The sequence below is a fragment of the Micrasema longulum genome, unplaced genomic scaffold (genome assembly GCF_059751315.1).
Source record: "Micrasema longulum isolate JH-2025_06_02 unplaced genomic scaffold, ASM5975131v1 h1tg002129l, whole genome shotgun sequence".
NCBI lineage: Eukaryota > Metazoa > Arthropoda > Insecta > Trichoptera > Brachycentridae > Micrasema > Micrasema longulum.
In genome coordinates, this window is record NW_028279294.1 from 55578 (window position 1) to 73824 (window position 18247).

Sequence of the window (18247 nt, forward strand, 5' to 3'; positions counted from 1 at the left end):
AAATAAATAAAATTAAATCCATTTGGAAACAGAATAAAGATAATAAAAATATTAAAAGACTATCATAATATAATAGTAGATAATGAATTATAAAATCCAAAAATATCCAAGTGCATAAGCGATAAGACATAATCAAAATATTTTAGTAGGCCAAATACAAAAATAATAAATGTATAGAAATCTATTCATAAAAGGTCTAAATAGAAGGCTATGACGGATATTAACATTCTTTCTCATGATCATATTGCAAACACAAATGGTAGCAAAAGCTGTGTTTACTCGAATAAAATTACGTTACAAAAAGCTATTTCCACCACGGTATTATTTATAAATTTAATAACACCAATCGAGATTATTACTATCATTATTTTGAAAAATTACTTTACTCCGATGCCCTTCATACAAGTCACCGATAGGTTGATTCCGTATTCATGCATGTAGCACCGCAAGGTTATTGAGAATCAAGTCACAGTGAAAGGGTTGTTAGGTACGGCGTTTGACTATTATGTGGTTGGTAATGTTTCTTTTTTAGTCTTTTTTTAAGACTCCTTGGTCGCATCAAAAGTTTATAATTTTGTGACAGAAAAGCATAAGAACATTACATCTCTAGAATATAAAATTGCAATCTCTCGTGGAATACTGTATACGGTAGTGTTTATTTTTAACTAGTAAAATAAAAAACCCATTATTTTAACCACTTTAGTAAATTTTCTAATATAGAGCAAAAGTTACAGAAGTATGGTTTGGTCAACAACACAACTTTTCGAAAACAGATACATCAGAAAGTTTTATTGAAATATTGAAAATTGAATTTTTGCTTTATTATTGAAATTAATTGAAACAAATTATAAATATTATGAAACATAAAACGAAATAAATAATATTCCCAATGAGTTTGAAAGCTTGGAGAAATTTAGTGATTGGGAAAAAAACAAGTAAGTACTTATAAAATATTTTTTCTAACTTTGGGCGAAACTTTGAAGGGTATCGAGTTGATGCGCGCGCAAGCGCATTTCCGCGCATCCAAACATGGCCGGTCGTAATAATTATGGCGAGCGCGATCCGAGGTGAGGGAATATTTTCCAGTTATTTATACTATTTTATATCGCTGTTTACGTCGCTGCTAACCTATTTTTATAGGGTTGACGTTTTGTCTCGTTATTAGCCGCTTTCCACGCTCTGTTTCGCTCCATTTCTGCGAATATTTCTACGCTTGCCAAATGTCTGTTCTGCGCGAATGTCTGGCTGACTCCACATGTTATCACCGATTCCGGGGGCTGCTGTTCGCCACGAACGAAGTGATTTCGGCTGTCGCGGGTCGACGACGCTCTGTGCATCGTATTGATATCGTTTCGAGTGATACTTCGCAGTCGGCGAGCGGTCGCCGGTTCCTGAGGTTAATGCGGGGTTTCTTGTTGCAGGGATTTCGGTGGAGGCGGCGGCGGCCGTCGTGTCGGTGGAAAGCCCTTACCCACAGAGCCCCCGTACAAGGCGTACGTAGGAAACCTACCCGATGGAGTCGTACAAGGAGATGTTCACCGCATATTCGACGTGAGTTAATATCCATTGTTTTTATCTCCTCTACACTGAGAGTGAGTATTCTAACCTAGTGGTGGAAGTCTATATTGTTAGACCTATTAATAATAGCGAGGTTATTTAGCGGTGTTTATCAACACCCAGTCTCAAGAACATTGTTACCCTCGGATTCACGATTTATTTATTGTCTTGTGGTTAATACTTATTATCTATACGGCTTTGGTTAATCTATACGGCAATGTTTTCATTCCACACTTCTCTGTTATTAACCTCTCAATTCCAATACTGCCCATAGTAATGAGACGTATTTATTTTTAAATTGCATTTAAGGTTTATTAAATCACTGTCATAATGAGGAAGTTCAGTGTCTTTTTTTTATTTGTCAATAGAATATTAAACTAAGCCAAATTTTTTATTATTTTATTTTTATATGTCGTATTATCAGCGCTATGATTTTTAAAGTTTTGTATTTCTAAAAATAACTCCGCGTGCAATGTCAGAGGTTGTTCTATGACAGTTCTTCCGATTGGTTCGTTTACGGTGACCAAACTGGATATCCTTCAATGCTCTCATATCATTTGATGGTTTATATGAACCAGTGACGTCATTCAAAGTAGTGCGATTTTATTAAAATATATAAAAAAATTTTGTACATTTTAAAGAAATTTTACCGTACATTTTAATGCTCTAGTTTTTACCTCGCGCAAAAAAACATATTTTGTATCCAATTTCCCATAGGGCTGAATTTCCTCATTCCCCTATGCACTGAATCCGCTCACTAAATGATCAGTCTTACGCTTCAGCCGCAAGCCTCAACCTTGTCGTGGATCGAACCTGGGACCTCGAGCATCGCAGGCGAATGCCCTAACCGTTACGCCACGTTGTGGACTTGCCATGAACATATTTTTTATCCGCCCGGACTCAGACAAATAATTGGAAAAAGTTTGGATATTTTAAAATAACTAAGACAAAGCCTGAGCTATTTGCCGTATAACAAAGTTGTCATTCTCAACTAACGTTCACTCTCGTTATCGTTTATTCTTCTATCATCCATAAGTTCCTCCATAATGGCTCACGTACTGGCGCTACTGGCTGCTTGCATCAAACACAAGGGAAGAACATAGGAACCAATTATTTGATTCCAGTGCTGTACAAAATTCGTGATCTGCTTGACGCGCTGACTGAGATTCTTACTAGGTGCGGAAGCGATCTTTGTAGCCTGATACATTATTTTTCGTACGACTTGAGACTTTTTCATCAAATTTTGATGCCTCCCTGCACCTGTGAACATATTATAATAATTATTTTGTGATGGAGAAGACACTGAAAATGAAATGTAGAATTTAATCAATACATTTAAACAAAAAAATAAAATCGAATATATTAATTTTTTAAAATTGTTTTCTGAACAATTCTTTTTCTTTGAAAAAATAATCTTTTTAACAAGATAATACCTTTTTATTTAAGCTTTTTTTTTTGTTTAACTGAATTTTAATAAAATCTAATAACGCCACAAAAAATGTTTCAGTTATTTTTTATTATAATTTATTGATTTCCATATGAACATACATATTCAATAATAATCATTAATATTTCTAAGTGTTATTCAATATTTGTATAAAACCGCACCGATTTTTCTATGTCTACCATAAACGATTTTGAAAAAATTAATTAGAAAAACCAAAATTCAATTTTTAAATAATGTAAATAGGGACTAGGTTTCATACCGCCCATGCGCTCTGTAGCTGCTGTAATGATGTAATCTAGCTCCTGCCTGTTGTTAAATTAAATATTTTTTGTAAACGAAGAACTAGAATCCCAAGCGTACATGTGCTATGTAGCTGCAAGACATTTTGGGATATTTATCGTACAGTGCCCTTGAGGTGATTTTCCCAAAAATGCCATTATATAAATTATACACAGTAGTAATGGTATTAATTGTTTCCCTGCGCGCCCCTGATAAGTTTACCTTAATTTCATAATGTGATAGATTTTTATGTAATATTTATCTGTTTTATTTTTACCCATATGATTAATCTCAATGGCAGGGCACTATTAATTTATTTTATCAGTTTATATTGAACAAGTATCTACAAAATTAAACAATTAAATCCGGAGGTCACTGGATAAGTCCGCTAGTCAAAGAATTTATAAGAGACACAATTTTTTTTTTTAATATCACATTTAATTGCATTTTAATTAAATTTATTGTATTTTACAAAATTTAAAATTTTGACAAATAACATTCTACGAACATCCAAAGTATCAAACAATCCACTTAAAACATTAGACCTGTGGCTGGTGTCAAAAAGGGGCCAATATCATAAATCTCAATATTATTTATTTATTTAACTTTTCATGCTTATTGTTCATTGGCGGGCTTATTGCCAAATGGCAATTTCTTCCAACCAACTAGTAAAATAAAATTTTTATTGTTATAATTTAAGTTACAAAACAAAATAGAAAAAAAACCAAAAAATATATATAAAAATTGAAACTACTGTATTTGTATATAAATTACCTTAAATCAATACTATTACTCAATGGCAATGGAAAAAGGAGGAAAGAAGGAGAGATTAAGGAAGAGAAAGATGTGTCCTTCAGACGTGATTTAAACAGATACTGTAGTAAAATCTTTGATGGTGGATTGGAGATGATTCCAGTCTAGCTGCATGGACACTATATGAGTTAGAGAAGAAAGAGGAATTGTGGATGGGTATTAAGAGAGTGCTTTGAGTATTAGAAAGAAGAGGTAAACCACTAACTGATAAGCGTTGAATTTTTCACTGAGGTATATAGGAGCAATAGGACTATGAATTACATTAAACAGAAGTGAGAGGGAGTGATATTCTCTCCGCTGTCTAATTTTGAGCCATTTCAGTTTCCTACGATAATCGGAAATGTGGTCATATTTCCTAAGACCAAAAATATACCTTACGCATGTATTCTGAAGTCGTAACAGGAGAGTAACTTTTCTCCCATTTTGTGGCATTAAAATGAACTGTTTGTCATATTTGATAACAAATTTGGCGGCCTCCGTGGTGTAGTGGTCAAGTCGCTCAATTCACACACGGAAGGTTCTGAGTTTGATTCCCGGTGAAAACACAAAAATTAAAATGTGATTTTTTGAAGCCTGGGTGTTCCGTGATGTAATTTACGACTGTAATTGGGCTTCCTGGCCTGTTGTGGTGCAATTTATGATGATAGCCCAGTATTACTCTGTTCATTGATGATATTTATGAATATAGAATATTTAAAGTATCAGTGAAACCTTAGGAAGGACGTGTAAATATGTTCACATTAATCTCATTGTACGTAAATGGTAAGTATTTATGTTTGAAAGAATTAAGTAATCTCACTGTCTGATCATTAGTTACTAACTACCCATTGGCAATGAAAGTTATGATAGACAGTTATCGAAGACTAATCTCTGCCTGCTTATATATTGCATAATTGGATATATTTATGTTAAGATGTCAATCGAAGCTAAACTGGCAGTGCACAACGGAGTTTTAGTCCCAACACTTATGTATGGAAGTGAAACATGGAACTGGCAGAGGAAGGATGAAAGCCGAGTGAACGCGGTTGAAATGCGATCTCTTAGACGAATGTGTGGGAAATCAATGTATGACAGGGTTACGAATGATGAAATCAGGCGAGAGTGTAAATCTGAAACAAGTGTAATTGATAAGATTAAGAAAGGGTCTCTGAGATGGTTTGGTCACGTAGAACGAATGGACGACGAGAGAATGGTAAAACAAGTATATATGGCAAAAATGAACGGCAACGTTAGACGAGGACGACCAAGGAAGACGTGGCATGATCAGATAAACCAAAATCTTAAGTCTGGTCATGTCAAAAGCAGACAGAACCGAAGGGCATGTATGACAAGATGTATGAATGTGGAAGAGGCTAGGAGTGTATGCCAGGATAGACGTGTGTGGCGGTCCATTCTCTCTGCCTACCCCTACGGGGAAATGGCGTGATGGTACTACTACTTACTTACTACTACTACTAGTAGTAGTGATTGTGTGAGTAAGTGTAAGTAAGTGGCCTGGAAAGAGGCTACCTCAGTCCTACACTAAAGCATCAAATTGTACAGTAAGGAAATATCACATACTACGAATACTGATAAAAATATATGAAATGAATTTAGAATAATTCATTGTATTTTCAAAATCAATATAAATATTGTGGAGAATTTTTTTCATACTTAACTCTAAAAAAGAAAGTATAAAAAATGTCACTAGAAAAACGCGACATGTCTGGCATTGATAATTGTGACGATATTCTATAAAAATTTGAAAGGTTAGGAATAAAGTTCAAAATTAACATGAATCACTGCGTATTAGGGGCGTGGCCAATGCAATTGTCGTTTTTGCGAGAATTCATAATTACGCAATAAAAAATATTTTTAATGCTTTTTATTACTTTCAAAATGTATTTAAAAAATATAAAAAAATCCCTGTTATGTCTCACCATTACTACTTATTAGTCGGAAAATATTTTGTCCACAAAAAGCCTCCAGACATCTCTGTCAGCTGCCAGCTCCTGCATCCTCCTATGTCAGGTCCGCGTCCCGTAGTTCTGACGTGGACGTCAAGAATCCAGTGCTTTGTAAAGTAGGCGAGTGTAGTTAATGCTCCCGGGAAAAACAAAAGTTTACTATTTCTGATCTCCCTATGGAATTTTCCCAAATTTTAAGATCACCTCTTGGTGAAAATGTCCACGAAATACAGGCGAACTTGGTTATAACGATCACGGAAATAGCGAGATCTCGGATATAATGAGGAAATATTAGTTGACATTTTAGTTTGTGCTTTTCTCCATACATTTATTCGCTTTTATAACGAGCTTCTCGGACATACCGAACAAAAATATTGTCAACAGTTGGGCAACTCTTCAATTGTTTAAAAACCTCATTTTCGAAATAAGAACCTAAGTAATAAAATCCAAATGGGGGACTAACTTATTGCCGATGCCGCTGGGCGTTGGTAATGATACTATGCAAGTGTCTAAGTACCTAATTGGTGTTTTCGCTGACAGCATTGACAAAGTATCACACATAATATTGTTAAAATTACGTGTAAAAATCCAAGCTTTGTGAACTTATTAAGCACAGGCTCGGCACCTCATTACAATTTACAACTTCTTTTGTAGTTTATGAATGACATCCTTGTTTCGGGGGTTTTTACAATGTGTCAAAAAAGATTTTCTATGGTCAATACATAATGAACATTACAAGTGGGTGATGTCATACAAGTTAAAACCTCACCCTTGAATTGTAAACATTACTAACAAGCGGAAGTGTTTCAATTTGCGAAAAAGTGGCAATTATTTGAAAAATAGAATGTGGCGTGAAATATGTTAAAGTGTGTAAAAAATTTTCTCTATCCTTATCGCATTGTCTACAAAAACAAATGTTTATTTATCTGAACTTGAACCCGTTAATAGGGGGGCAATATACATATTTTTCTTTACACATTGGCAGCTTATCGCTATCCACTTTCTATTTGTTAACTTGTCATTTGTTGTTTTATTCTACCCGATATTTACAGTCTGTATTACATAAGGTGTTTAATCAATCCGTAAAATAATGCTGACTCAAGTAATTATGATGGCGTTTGCAGGGATTCACTATCCGGCACGTCCACTTGGTCAAGGACAAGGAAACAGACAGATTCAAGGGCTTCTGCTACGTGGAGTTTGAGGAAGTGGAGGACTTGGAGAGGGCTGTTAACATGAACGACACTCTCCAGGTGGACGGAAATATGCTGAAGATTGATATCGCTGAAGGGAAACGTAACGACAGGTTAGTACACCTCTTTGAAAAACAGTTTTTTTTATGCAATTTTTTTCAGTATAAATGCATTATGCTTGTGATGTCACAAGTTTTTTTTTTAACTATATTTTTATTCAGATAAACAAATATAAGTATACAATATTACCGCTAAATTATACTATATTTACATAAACGTTTCCCATTATGTAAAAGAAGTAGATAATGGGGAGTGACGTCTTACAGTAATTTAAATATTTTATTTTTAATTATTAATATTTTTAGGATAACATGAAAATTGCAATTCAAAAAATTAATAAATCGTGTTTTTAATCAGTGCTACACAAAAAAGAATTATAAATATAACTTTTCACTTCTTTCTTAAATATGTTTTATTCCTGACTGCACTGTTTATTTTCTTTGTTCATTTCATTAAAGAAAAATATTCGTCTCTAAGTATAATGATGTTGTGCTGTAGTTGTTTATAATGATGTTGTGCTGTAGTTGTTTTTAATTTGTTTCCTTTGATGAGTTTGGCTCTCCATCAGGACACTATCATCGGTTGATTCGGAAGAACTAATAACGTCGTTCAAAGTAGTTCATTTTTATTAATATCATTTTATGAAGTATTTCTTTCGTACATTTTCAAGAAATTTTCTTACAATTAAATTTTTACGGGGCGTAATAACATTTAAACAATGAACTGACTCATTTTTTTTACAAATGCAGTGCCATATGCACCACTGGGTGCATACAGAGGAATAATTATGAAGTGAATAAGGGTAAGGTGATGATGATGGATTGCGTGTTGCAGGAACCGAGGGGGCAGAGGGGGCGGAGGATTCCGCTCAGGCGGGGGCATGTACGACGACTTCGGGGGGCGCGGGGGCGGAGGCGGAGGGGGCAACTTCGACCGGCGCGGGGACCGCAGAGGGGGAAGGGATGACAGATATGGAAATGGTGAGCTTATTATACTGTTTACTATTATCACTTTTGTAATTTAGAAAATTGTTGACCTTTGTATAGTTATTGTTAACTCTAAAGACTGTGCTAAAAATCCCTTTGGAGATGGTGCCGTAACTTCATGTTACATCAACAGGTATTGAAAAACTGAAATTTAACACATACCTCTAATATACTTGTAAGATTTAGGTTGCTGAGCGTTGTTGGGTCGGAGGTCCTACCCCAGATGGAGATTGACGGAAAACACGAAGTTGATGTTTGATGTGTGTTTTTAATATATTTATTTATAAACGCCCAGAGGGCTCCTCCAATACTTAGTTAAGAAGTACATTAAGTATTGTAGTAATAGACACAAAACATAATTCAATTTATTCGCCATTCAATGTCCCCTTTCGCGCGACAAGAAATAAGTATTTGTTCCATCTGCCAGTCTGTAGCACTAACTATGCACAACCCGCTTTCCTGTATCGTTCTTGCTCTAACTATAATGCTTTTTTTTCATCTATAGATATATTTTACATGTCCCTTAATTTATTTAAAAATAAATTAAGACTCCTTATTTCTGGCTGCAATACGATCCCACTTACTATTTGATGATGCTCACACTTACACACACCTGAACACTTACTCCTACACTAATACACATAAACACACATCTACACTTACTCTCATACAAATACACATAAACACACCCTTTTGTTGTAACACAATTTAATAATATGTATGATTCTTATTTAGAAACTTTGCTCGTCTGTCTTTAAACTGTATTTTTTTTAAATGTTACCATATCATTGTCGACTGTTTGTTTTTTTAAAATAAATAAATATAACTCGCAAACTTCACCCACCACTCTCCCCTCCCCTAGTGAGCATCCACAGAACTGCTAATAATTATGCCGAGCTGTTGGACTCGCTCCGCACCACTCCTGCTGCGATCAAATCAGCTATCCCATCCATCGAATGGCCATCCCCTCAATTCTCCCCTCAAAGCCCCCAGTAAACTAGTCTCAGCACTGGGTATGGTTTTAAGTGGTAAATGTTAAGCAGGCAAACTGATTTTACCCGTTCTTCCCAATTAAAAGTGGAATCTATAATTACACCTAAATACTTATAATAATAATAATAATTATGGATAACTTATATAGCACCTTTTCGTAATATAATACCTCAAGGGTGCTTTACAAAGTGATTATATAAAAATATAAATTTAATTTTAACTTAAGAAAAATAATGTAATTTGTCACCACACACTAAGAATTGATTCAAATGATTTAGAGAACAAGTGGGTTTTAAGTTTCTTCCGAAACATCACTTCACTCTCACAGTTTCGAATTTCTGCTGGGAGAGCATTCCATGTCGTAGGGCCTGCGACCGCAAATGTGCGTTTGCCAAATTTAGTGCGCTGTTTGCGTAGAGGTATAATAACTTTTCCCTTCGACATTGATGTAGCTGATCTAAGCGTAAGACGTCTGTCAGCTAGTTCATCTGGAATGCAGAGTTCCCTTGGATATTCTGGAGCAGAGTTGTGCAGTGATTCATACATAAGCCAACAGAGTTTGTATTCCACCGTCTGCCGTAAACGTAGCCAGTGTAATTCCCGAAGTAGTGGAGTAATATGACTGAACTTAGAGATTCCAAAAATAAGTCTCGCTGCAACATTCAATACAGACTGTAGGCGAGTCATTTTATTCATTGGTAGACCTGCGTAGATACCATTACAATAATCGACTCTAGACACTACAAACGCATTTATTAATTGAGGGGCGGCATCAACTGGCAAACTTTTGCGTGTGCATTTAATCTGTCAGCTGGTAAAAGCATGAACTTTTCGTTCTACCAATTTGAGCGTCAAGAGAAAGGTCAGAATGAAGGAAGACTCACAGTAGTTTAACGGTGGGTAAAGCGGTACTCCTTACATCGGGTAGTGCCGTATCCTGAATTATATTTTGATATATGATCTATTTTTGTGCATTTGCAGTCTTGTAGATTTTTATGCAAACATTCGTGAGTGTGTGCATATATTAATAAATCTTCTCTCTCGACCATCTTAAAACTAGATTAAAATCCGATTGCAGTTTTTGCTGCGCGTCTATTTGTGTGTCTCCAATAGCAACAATTGCAGCATCATCTGCAAACTGATAGCACAGTGAGTGTTGTATGACATTTGCCATAGCGCTTCAGTATATCAGGTATTCTAGGGGACCAATTACTGACCCCTGGGCCACTCCCGTTTTTACTCGTACTTTTTTGCTGAATGTGTCTTGTATTTTCACAATTATATTTCGATTATTAAGATAGTTACTGAGTATTTATTTTTGGTAATCCATCTTTAGAAGGATGATTTATGTCATACAGGAAAAATTATAACGAACATAAGAGATACAGTTTTTTAAAAAAAGAAATATTTGCGTTTTTATGATTTACCCAAATATTAAAAATTTTGGGGCCATTTTCAAAGATTTTTAAAAACTCACTTTTAGAAAAAAGTGGTGTTCGAATGACCCACGAGTCCGCGACATGGCATAATTACTTACTAAAAGTAGGATTCTTTTTTGCACTTGTTAAAAGCATTAATTATTGTAAACATAAATAACTTTTTTAAATTTATTGTAACAGAGAGGGAAAACATTTTTGAGAAAAGAATATGGGAGTCTAGGCATTTACAGGGCTTATGACCTGTCATTGGCTGGTTTAAGTGGCCACTTTACACACTGTGTAACATACACCATTCTGCCTATGTTTGAACATCCACATTTCCTCAACTCTTCCATCTGGTGACTTTTGTGAAGTAAAAGAGCTGAAATCTTTATCATGCGAGTGAGATTCATCCGGCTGAACCAATTCACCTACGAGGCAACGCCTGAAAAGAATTTTCCAATTTTTTATACTTCTTCTTTTACCAGATATTTAACTCAAAACATTGTTTATTTTTAAAAGTTTATTTACTTGGTTTTTAGACCGAGGGGGCAGCAGAGGGGGCCGCGACATGGACGAAGGACGCGGAGGCGACTGGGGCGGACACGGTGGGGGAGGAGCAGGAGGCGGAGGAGGGGGCCCGCGGGGGGGACCACGCGGGGGCCCTGATAGAAGGAACTTTGACGACATGCCCAGCGCACAGCCAGGTACACACACACTTGCATTATTATCATCCATGTAGTCTTAGACATTAAGAAGATGCTGACTTTTCTACGTATAATAATAATAATATTTTGCTGTTTTAAACAGCGCCATTTTTCTAAAAAAATCACCTCAAGGGCGCTTTACAATTGTATACTTAAACTTACATTCTAACTAAGAAAAAGTGACATATTATATTTCCTGATTTAAAATTGAGGGTATGATAATCTAAAGAAGTGAGATTTTAGTTGGGATCTGAACTGACTGGGACTGCCGATGATTCGTAAGTTTGAAGGCAATCGGTTCCAGGCAGAGAGGCCGGCAAGGGCAAAAGCACGATCTCCGAATCTAATGTTTGGGGAGCGCCGGATTTCGAAAAGTTTTCCTCTTCCTGAATCAAATGCTGACCTAAGAGTAGATTTTCTTGGACGTGTATTTTCCCTAATACAAAGGTCCGATAGGTATCTCGAAGCCATTTCATGAAGGGATTTGAATGCTGTCTAGCAAAGTTTGTATTTTATTATCTCTGGGCTTTTTAACCATTGCAAATCTCGAAGATGTGAGATGTGAGAATATTTTTTTACTCCCGTAATAAGCCTCGCTGCTGCATTGAAAACAGATTGAAGTTTATTAGTTAAGTTTTTTGGGAGATTTGCTTATATTCCATTACAGTAATCTAGACGCAAAACAACATACCTATTCCCGTATTTTCTCCCTGGGTTATGGCACTAGAGTGACGATTATTTTTCACACTATAGATAACCATCGTTGGTGTGTCCCTAATGCTTGTTTTATTTTGATATATTTGATAGTCCACACGCACAGTATTTAAGGAAGCATCTGCGAGAGAGTGACGGAAACATTTTATTCAAATACCTATTAATCAAACCGCATTTCCTCTTGGCGGAGCCTTTAACTGGTCTCCGCCCGGTTTGGATGGTGACTTTACGCACTGAAGCGCACTAAATTATTTCGGTAAATTCTTATAAGAAAAAAATAACAAAATAGATAGTTTTAAAGTCAAATTCAGTACTTCCTAATATAACTTTTAACAAGTGCCCTTGGGGTTTATATTGTGAAAATGGCACTGTACTATTTATCCACAATAATAATTAATTTTTTACATTGACAAATTTTATTAGACGCAAAGTATAAGGTATAAACACTGTACCTAATGTCATTGGCCCACCAATAATATATTTTCATACTTTATGTGTATAATTTTGTAAATTGCTTAGGAAAAACATAGAAATTTCTACTAGAATTTGAATTTTGATCAAAATACTCACCGGCGACTGTCAGTTTGTATAAACTGCTGTATAACACACGGCCGCCAGTTGTCGTTACGAACAACGGTCCATAGCACTTACGGAGGATTGATTGATTGTTTATAAAACTGGCCATTAAAGGACTCACCCTTCATTACATATTGAAAAAAAAAGTGATTTTCCTAAAGCCTGGGTGTTTTGGGCTGTAATTTATCACTGTAATTGAACGTAGTCCACAATAAAAAATATAAAAAAATTGGTGTTTTTGGGTGCAGTAAGGTAAATTCTATTTTCTGCTAAAAATAGCCAGACCCTTTTCATACAAAAACAGTAATAATCACCTTCTGAAAATAGTGTCAAATCACAAAAACGGCATTTCTCAATTTGCAGAAAACAACCACAAGCACGAGAAAAATCTGACGGTACTTTAAAATTCATTAAAACTGGTTAAATACATAATTAGATACTTGTTTGTAGCTTAAAAAAAACGAATGTATTCATTGTTTATCATTTGTCAAAGTCAAAAACATTCAACTGTTGTATAGATTTGATTATTCACTCGTTTCATAAAGGTGCTATTATCTGTTTCACTTTTCTATGGCTGGCTGCTTTCTGCATAACTGCGTTCGATTGGGCCTCTGGCCTGTTGTGGTGCAACAATATATTGCCATCGTGTCGGTAATATCTGTTAATTGACACTAAGTTATTTTAATATTAGTTTTTTGTTATTTTTTTTTAATAAAAGAGTTTTATTACAATTTTTTTTATATTCTGTTTATTGTTAACTCAATTAATATTGTGTATAGAAACTAAAGAAAAATTATACAATGTTGCAGTAATATTTTTTATTTTACAGTATAAATGTATCATTTTAAGTGATCCCGTGTAAGATTATCTATGTTTAGTACTTACGCGGGATGACCCAAAAAATATACATATTGATAACAGTGACCGTGAAAACCTACGCACATGTTCAACAGTACATATTACTGGGGCGACGGCGGCATATATAAGTTGGCTGAAGTTGCCAAACTTATTAGCCATTTTTTTATTGCTCAATATTGTTCATTAATCTATTCTATGATTATTTCTAAATTGTCCGATCGATTACCACCATTATTAATAATACGTGATGCTTCCAGACACTACGGGTCGGCCGAAGCTAACCCTGATGCCCCGGACTGTGGCCACCCCCATCAACTCTCTGGCGGAGACCAGCCAACACTCGGCCATCTTCGGGGGAGCCAAACCTCGCGAGGAAGTCATCAAGAAGACCTAAACCAAACCACCAAACTACTAAACACTAAAGCGCGCGGAGTCCTTCTAGTCTCAAAAGTTCAACATTTCAATAGATATGCATTATCGCATATTAAAACGTACCAAAAAAGTTAAAAACTCGACAAAAAAAATATATAATTCGGTAAAAAAACCTTAATAAAAATATCGCTAACCAATCGTGTTTGGTTAAAAAATTGAAAACGGTGCAGGGTCTTTAGCTGGAAGCAAATTTTTATGTCTGCGCAAATTGTTTTATTGAACATTTTTGCGCTTGTAAACAAAGCGTACGCCGTACATCATTTTTCTCTCTCTGCTTTGCGCTCCATTCACATGCAGATGTAGCCAATTGTACATATTATAACAGCGTGTCCCATTAGGCGAAACGAAGCATTGTCGTCTTTGTCTCAAAATTTTCCTATTTTTATTGGTGACAGATTGACTCCGCGCGCGACCGAAAAAAAATAATAAAAAGAAATAAATTTGATCCGTCAGTATGTTTGTTTTCCTAATGCAAATGCGGATGGGAACCCCCTGTGTGATGTGACCTCTGTATAATGATTATTTATATCATTTTTGTATCGGTTATGGGTTTGTTTCATTTTAAAATGTGTCGTTACAACAAATCAAATCATTATACCACAAATCCATATTCAAATCTTTTATAGTCTCTTAATACGATCGAGATAGTTCATTTCGGATATCCAAATTGATACGTGTTATCGCTTCGTACATTATGTCCCAAGATGCAAGATGGCCTTTTGTCAAATCCTATATTTCTAAGTAATTCTTTATAATTTTACAATAGCAACTCTGGTTTACAAAGGATTTACTGCAAATTATGACAATGGCTCTACTGTTCATATTGTCACCCTGTAAACTGCTAGTTAAATAACATTATTTTTAGAAAAAATATAATTTTTGGTCTTTTGGAAATGTGTTGGGCCTTTTTATGTCTACAGATAGACCTGGCCAAATTGTACCAATGTATTATATACGCAGCACTTAGTTTTACTCCAAAATTGCTGGCATACGTTTCTCAAAGGTGTGAGCACGAAAATAAAGGCTTGTATCACTCATTTTTTGCCGAGAATTTTCATCAACAAAACTTGAATGTTTTAAAATGAATGTTGGTTGACAATTTGCACTTGTGAACTTATTTCATTAGTTTGTTTCAAGGTGACAATAATATTAGTTGGCTCACAAGTCTTATAACTGAGATAGATGTAAATTGTAATACAATCCTATTTTTATGTAAAATACATCATAAATGAGATATTTCTCATTAACAAAAACTGTCTTGTGTGATAGAGCGCAATAGGTGATTATTATTAAAAGACTTTGAAATGAAATATATTTGTAGTATCTATAAATATACTAACAGGCCGGTACTGTCCTTTTTTAACTGTCTAATAATTCGATGCATTATTTAAATTTTTTGTATTAATTTGTACAAAACTTTAATATGCTATAGGAATTATTTTCAAATTTGCATAATATATTGAATGAAAACAATAATTGTTGTAGGTATTCCGAAATTGAATGTCTGAATGCTTTCTTTTAATACACTGAATGAACATTTTCGGGTTAAATTGATGTAATTAAAATGAAAATACCGTGTTCAACAATTTACTATTTATTTTATTACTGATCGGTTTCAGTGTTACCATTCGCTCCTTTATCGAGTCAAATATAAATTAGACTTCGATAAAGGAGTGCGTAGTGTAGTGGCTCAGAACCCGGTCGGTAATAAAATTAATAAGCGATTAAAAACAAAACGTTTTTATTTCAATGATGTAATGAATAACCGCAAAGTTAGCGCTTCAAATATGAATTTAATTGAATATACGAGACATATTATACTGCCCACGAGCTTTCTGCTTATTTCCCATTTTTGTATTATTGTTTTTACTTAGAATTTAGGGTTATTATTTTTATATTGTTCATAAAACGTTACTGAAATTATACAAAAAAATATATATTCTATACATAGCTGTAAATTCTGGTGGTAAAAGAGTAAAATTTGTGTTTCCATTGTGGTTATCACTGTTTAGTAATAATGGCGTCTAGTGTATAAAATATCCCGTGTAATCAAACCTCTATCTGTTCCGGGCAACATCTATTTTTTGTATTCATACTGTCTGTATTAAATATTTTCTAAATTTTATTTATTAAACATTTGTTTTCTTTATTCTGCTAAGTGTCCGTCGCAGACCGGTGGCACCCTTCGGCTCCCTCGGTGTGAATACGGGGACGGCATTCCGCGCGTCCGTTCGTATTGTTGCGGGTTCCTAAACGTACTGCGACTGTAGTTATCCGCATTACGTATTGTAAAGCTCAGATGTACAAAATTGAATATTGCCTACAGCGAAACACGGTGTGTCAGATTACAAATTTATTTTGCTATCGAGAACAGTCATAATGTAAGAGTTTCATTGAAATTGTAAAATAGAACATTGTTATGGAAAAATAGCATTTATGTTGTGAGAAAGAAGACGAAAAAATGTTTAAATTTAATGTAATTTATCATTGTGTATTATTAATCTAATAATATAGAATTTCATAAAAAGATCATTTTTACATATGGCTTATATATACATATACAATTATGGATACTGCGCGTATGTATCTATGTGAAAAATAAATAAAAACTTAAAAATTTTACTGGTTTATTTTATTTAGTTAAGATTATTTTTCATTTTGATTTGATCGGTGCGGAGTTTTCAAAATGGATAAATAAAACACATAAATATTTGCAACAGTTTATTAGTATGTGATGAATGTTCTGTATCCGAGAGAGTATACATATTCAAATAAACATAGTTATTGGTACATTTTATTATATTGCATTTTACGATTGAACAGAATAGATGCAATGTGAATCATATGTACACATTGTGATTCATTTACACCGTGCAACTCGCACCCTGCCCTATTCAGCAGTACCTGCATCAGATATTGTAAATTACAAAAGTATAAAGTTTTAGTTTTAATAAACTCGTCCCAAATGAGATTATGGTATACCGACAAATGTAATTATATGCATTTGACTAATTATCAATTAGTAGGGTGGGGGGAACCTTAATATCTACTTATTCAATAATCTTTTCCAAATGCAAAGATGGAATTACCTTTTCAATCTTATTTTGCGGAACATTAAATTTTAGTGTGTAAACTATATTATTGCACAGTCACAAAATTTTACTAATTTTGTTTGCGTTTCCACATTACTAATAAAATGTTCATTTTTATAATTATCATTGCTTGCGATAAAAAAGTGACAAATTAAAAATAAAACAAAATCTTCAAAACTAATTTAACAAAACAAATAATATTGTTTCCATCTTTGACTGATTACCTGCGCATGACGATTTATCAAATTACAAATTTAATTATAATAAGTCTAGGTGTTTCATTTTGAACTCTGATAAACCTAATTTAGAATCATTAAAAATATTATGCTTTTCAACTTATTATAGATACTATAAATAATAACTGCCTAAAGCTAACCTCAAAACATCGAAAGCATTGAAATATATTATTATATATTGGTTAAATTATTATGTTATAGAGTTAGCACCTTACCCATAGACCAATACTGATGTTTGTACTCTCATTCGCATGCTCGCCGGGTTGTCATAGAAGAATAGACAATCATTTTACTCTGTTTGCAGATTCAAACCAATTAAAGAAGAGCTTTTATTTACTCAAATTAGGTAGCAAAATTGATGTAAATATATGGAGTAAAATGCTGGTAACAGAACCTCATGTATTGATGTTTTGTTATTGCTTAAAACTTAGTTTAGTAAGGGTTGAACAATAATTAGCTGTATCTTATGATAAACAATCAAGAAATATATCATATTAGAAATAACAAGTATCAACCCTTTTAATCCCAGCCCATTTAACATAGAATGTGAAAAAAATCTCAAGAAAATTTCTGACAAATAACCGTAGTTAATAGTTAAATTATAAAATTTATCACTAAACATTACCCTGAAATTCTCATAGTTACAAAACGAAAATTCAATAGAAAAATTTGTCTCAAGTGGGATTTAAAGGGTTAAAATAGCTTTTTAATATGTTTGTGAAAAAAAAAAACTTAAAACTGTATTCATATACAATTTCTACGAAGATAAAAGGATCGGAAGAATAACATTTGGCACAAATATCAGTTATAATGAAATATTCTAACTAAATTAATTATGAACAAAACATATTTTCAATAACTTCTAAAGGAGAGTTTATAAAAACATATTTAAACTAATAAGCTTCCGAAAACCAAACACCAAAAACAAATATTTATTGAA

The 18247-nt window shown here is 34.0% G+C and overlaps 1 protein-coding gene across 1 annotated transcript; it reads left to right on the forward strand.

Moving 5' to 3' along the window:
• The first annotated feature begins 975 nt into the window (after positions 1–975).
• On the forward strand, positions 976–16599 carry eIF4H1 (eukaryotic translation initiation factor 4H1). The gene is made up of 6 exons (XM_088239316.1): positions 976–1067; positions 1422–1551; positions 7167–7348; positions 8130–8275; positions 11235–11399; positions 13805–16599. Exons 1-6 carry the CDS (start codon positions 1030–1032, stop codon positions 13939–13941), a joined length of 798 nt encoding a protein of 265 aa, XP_088095442.1. The 5' UTR covers positions 976–1029; the 3' UTR covers positions 13942–16599.
• The last annotated feature ends 1648 nt before the right edge of the window (positions 16600–18247 follow it).

Coding starts and splice junctions, on each gene's coding strand:
- eIF4H1 (XM_088239316.1), top strand. CDS start 1,030: ATGGCCGGTCGTAATAATTATGGCGAGCGCGATCCGAG. Junction 1,552..7,166: donor ATGTTCACCGCATATTCGAC/GTGAGTTAATAT, acceptor TGGCGTTTGCAG/GGATTCACTATCCGGCACGT. Junction 7,349..8,129: donor GAAGGGAAACGTAACGACAG/GTTAGTACACCT, acceptor TGCGTGTTGCAG/GAACCGAGGGGGCAGAGGGG.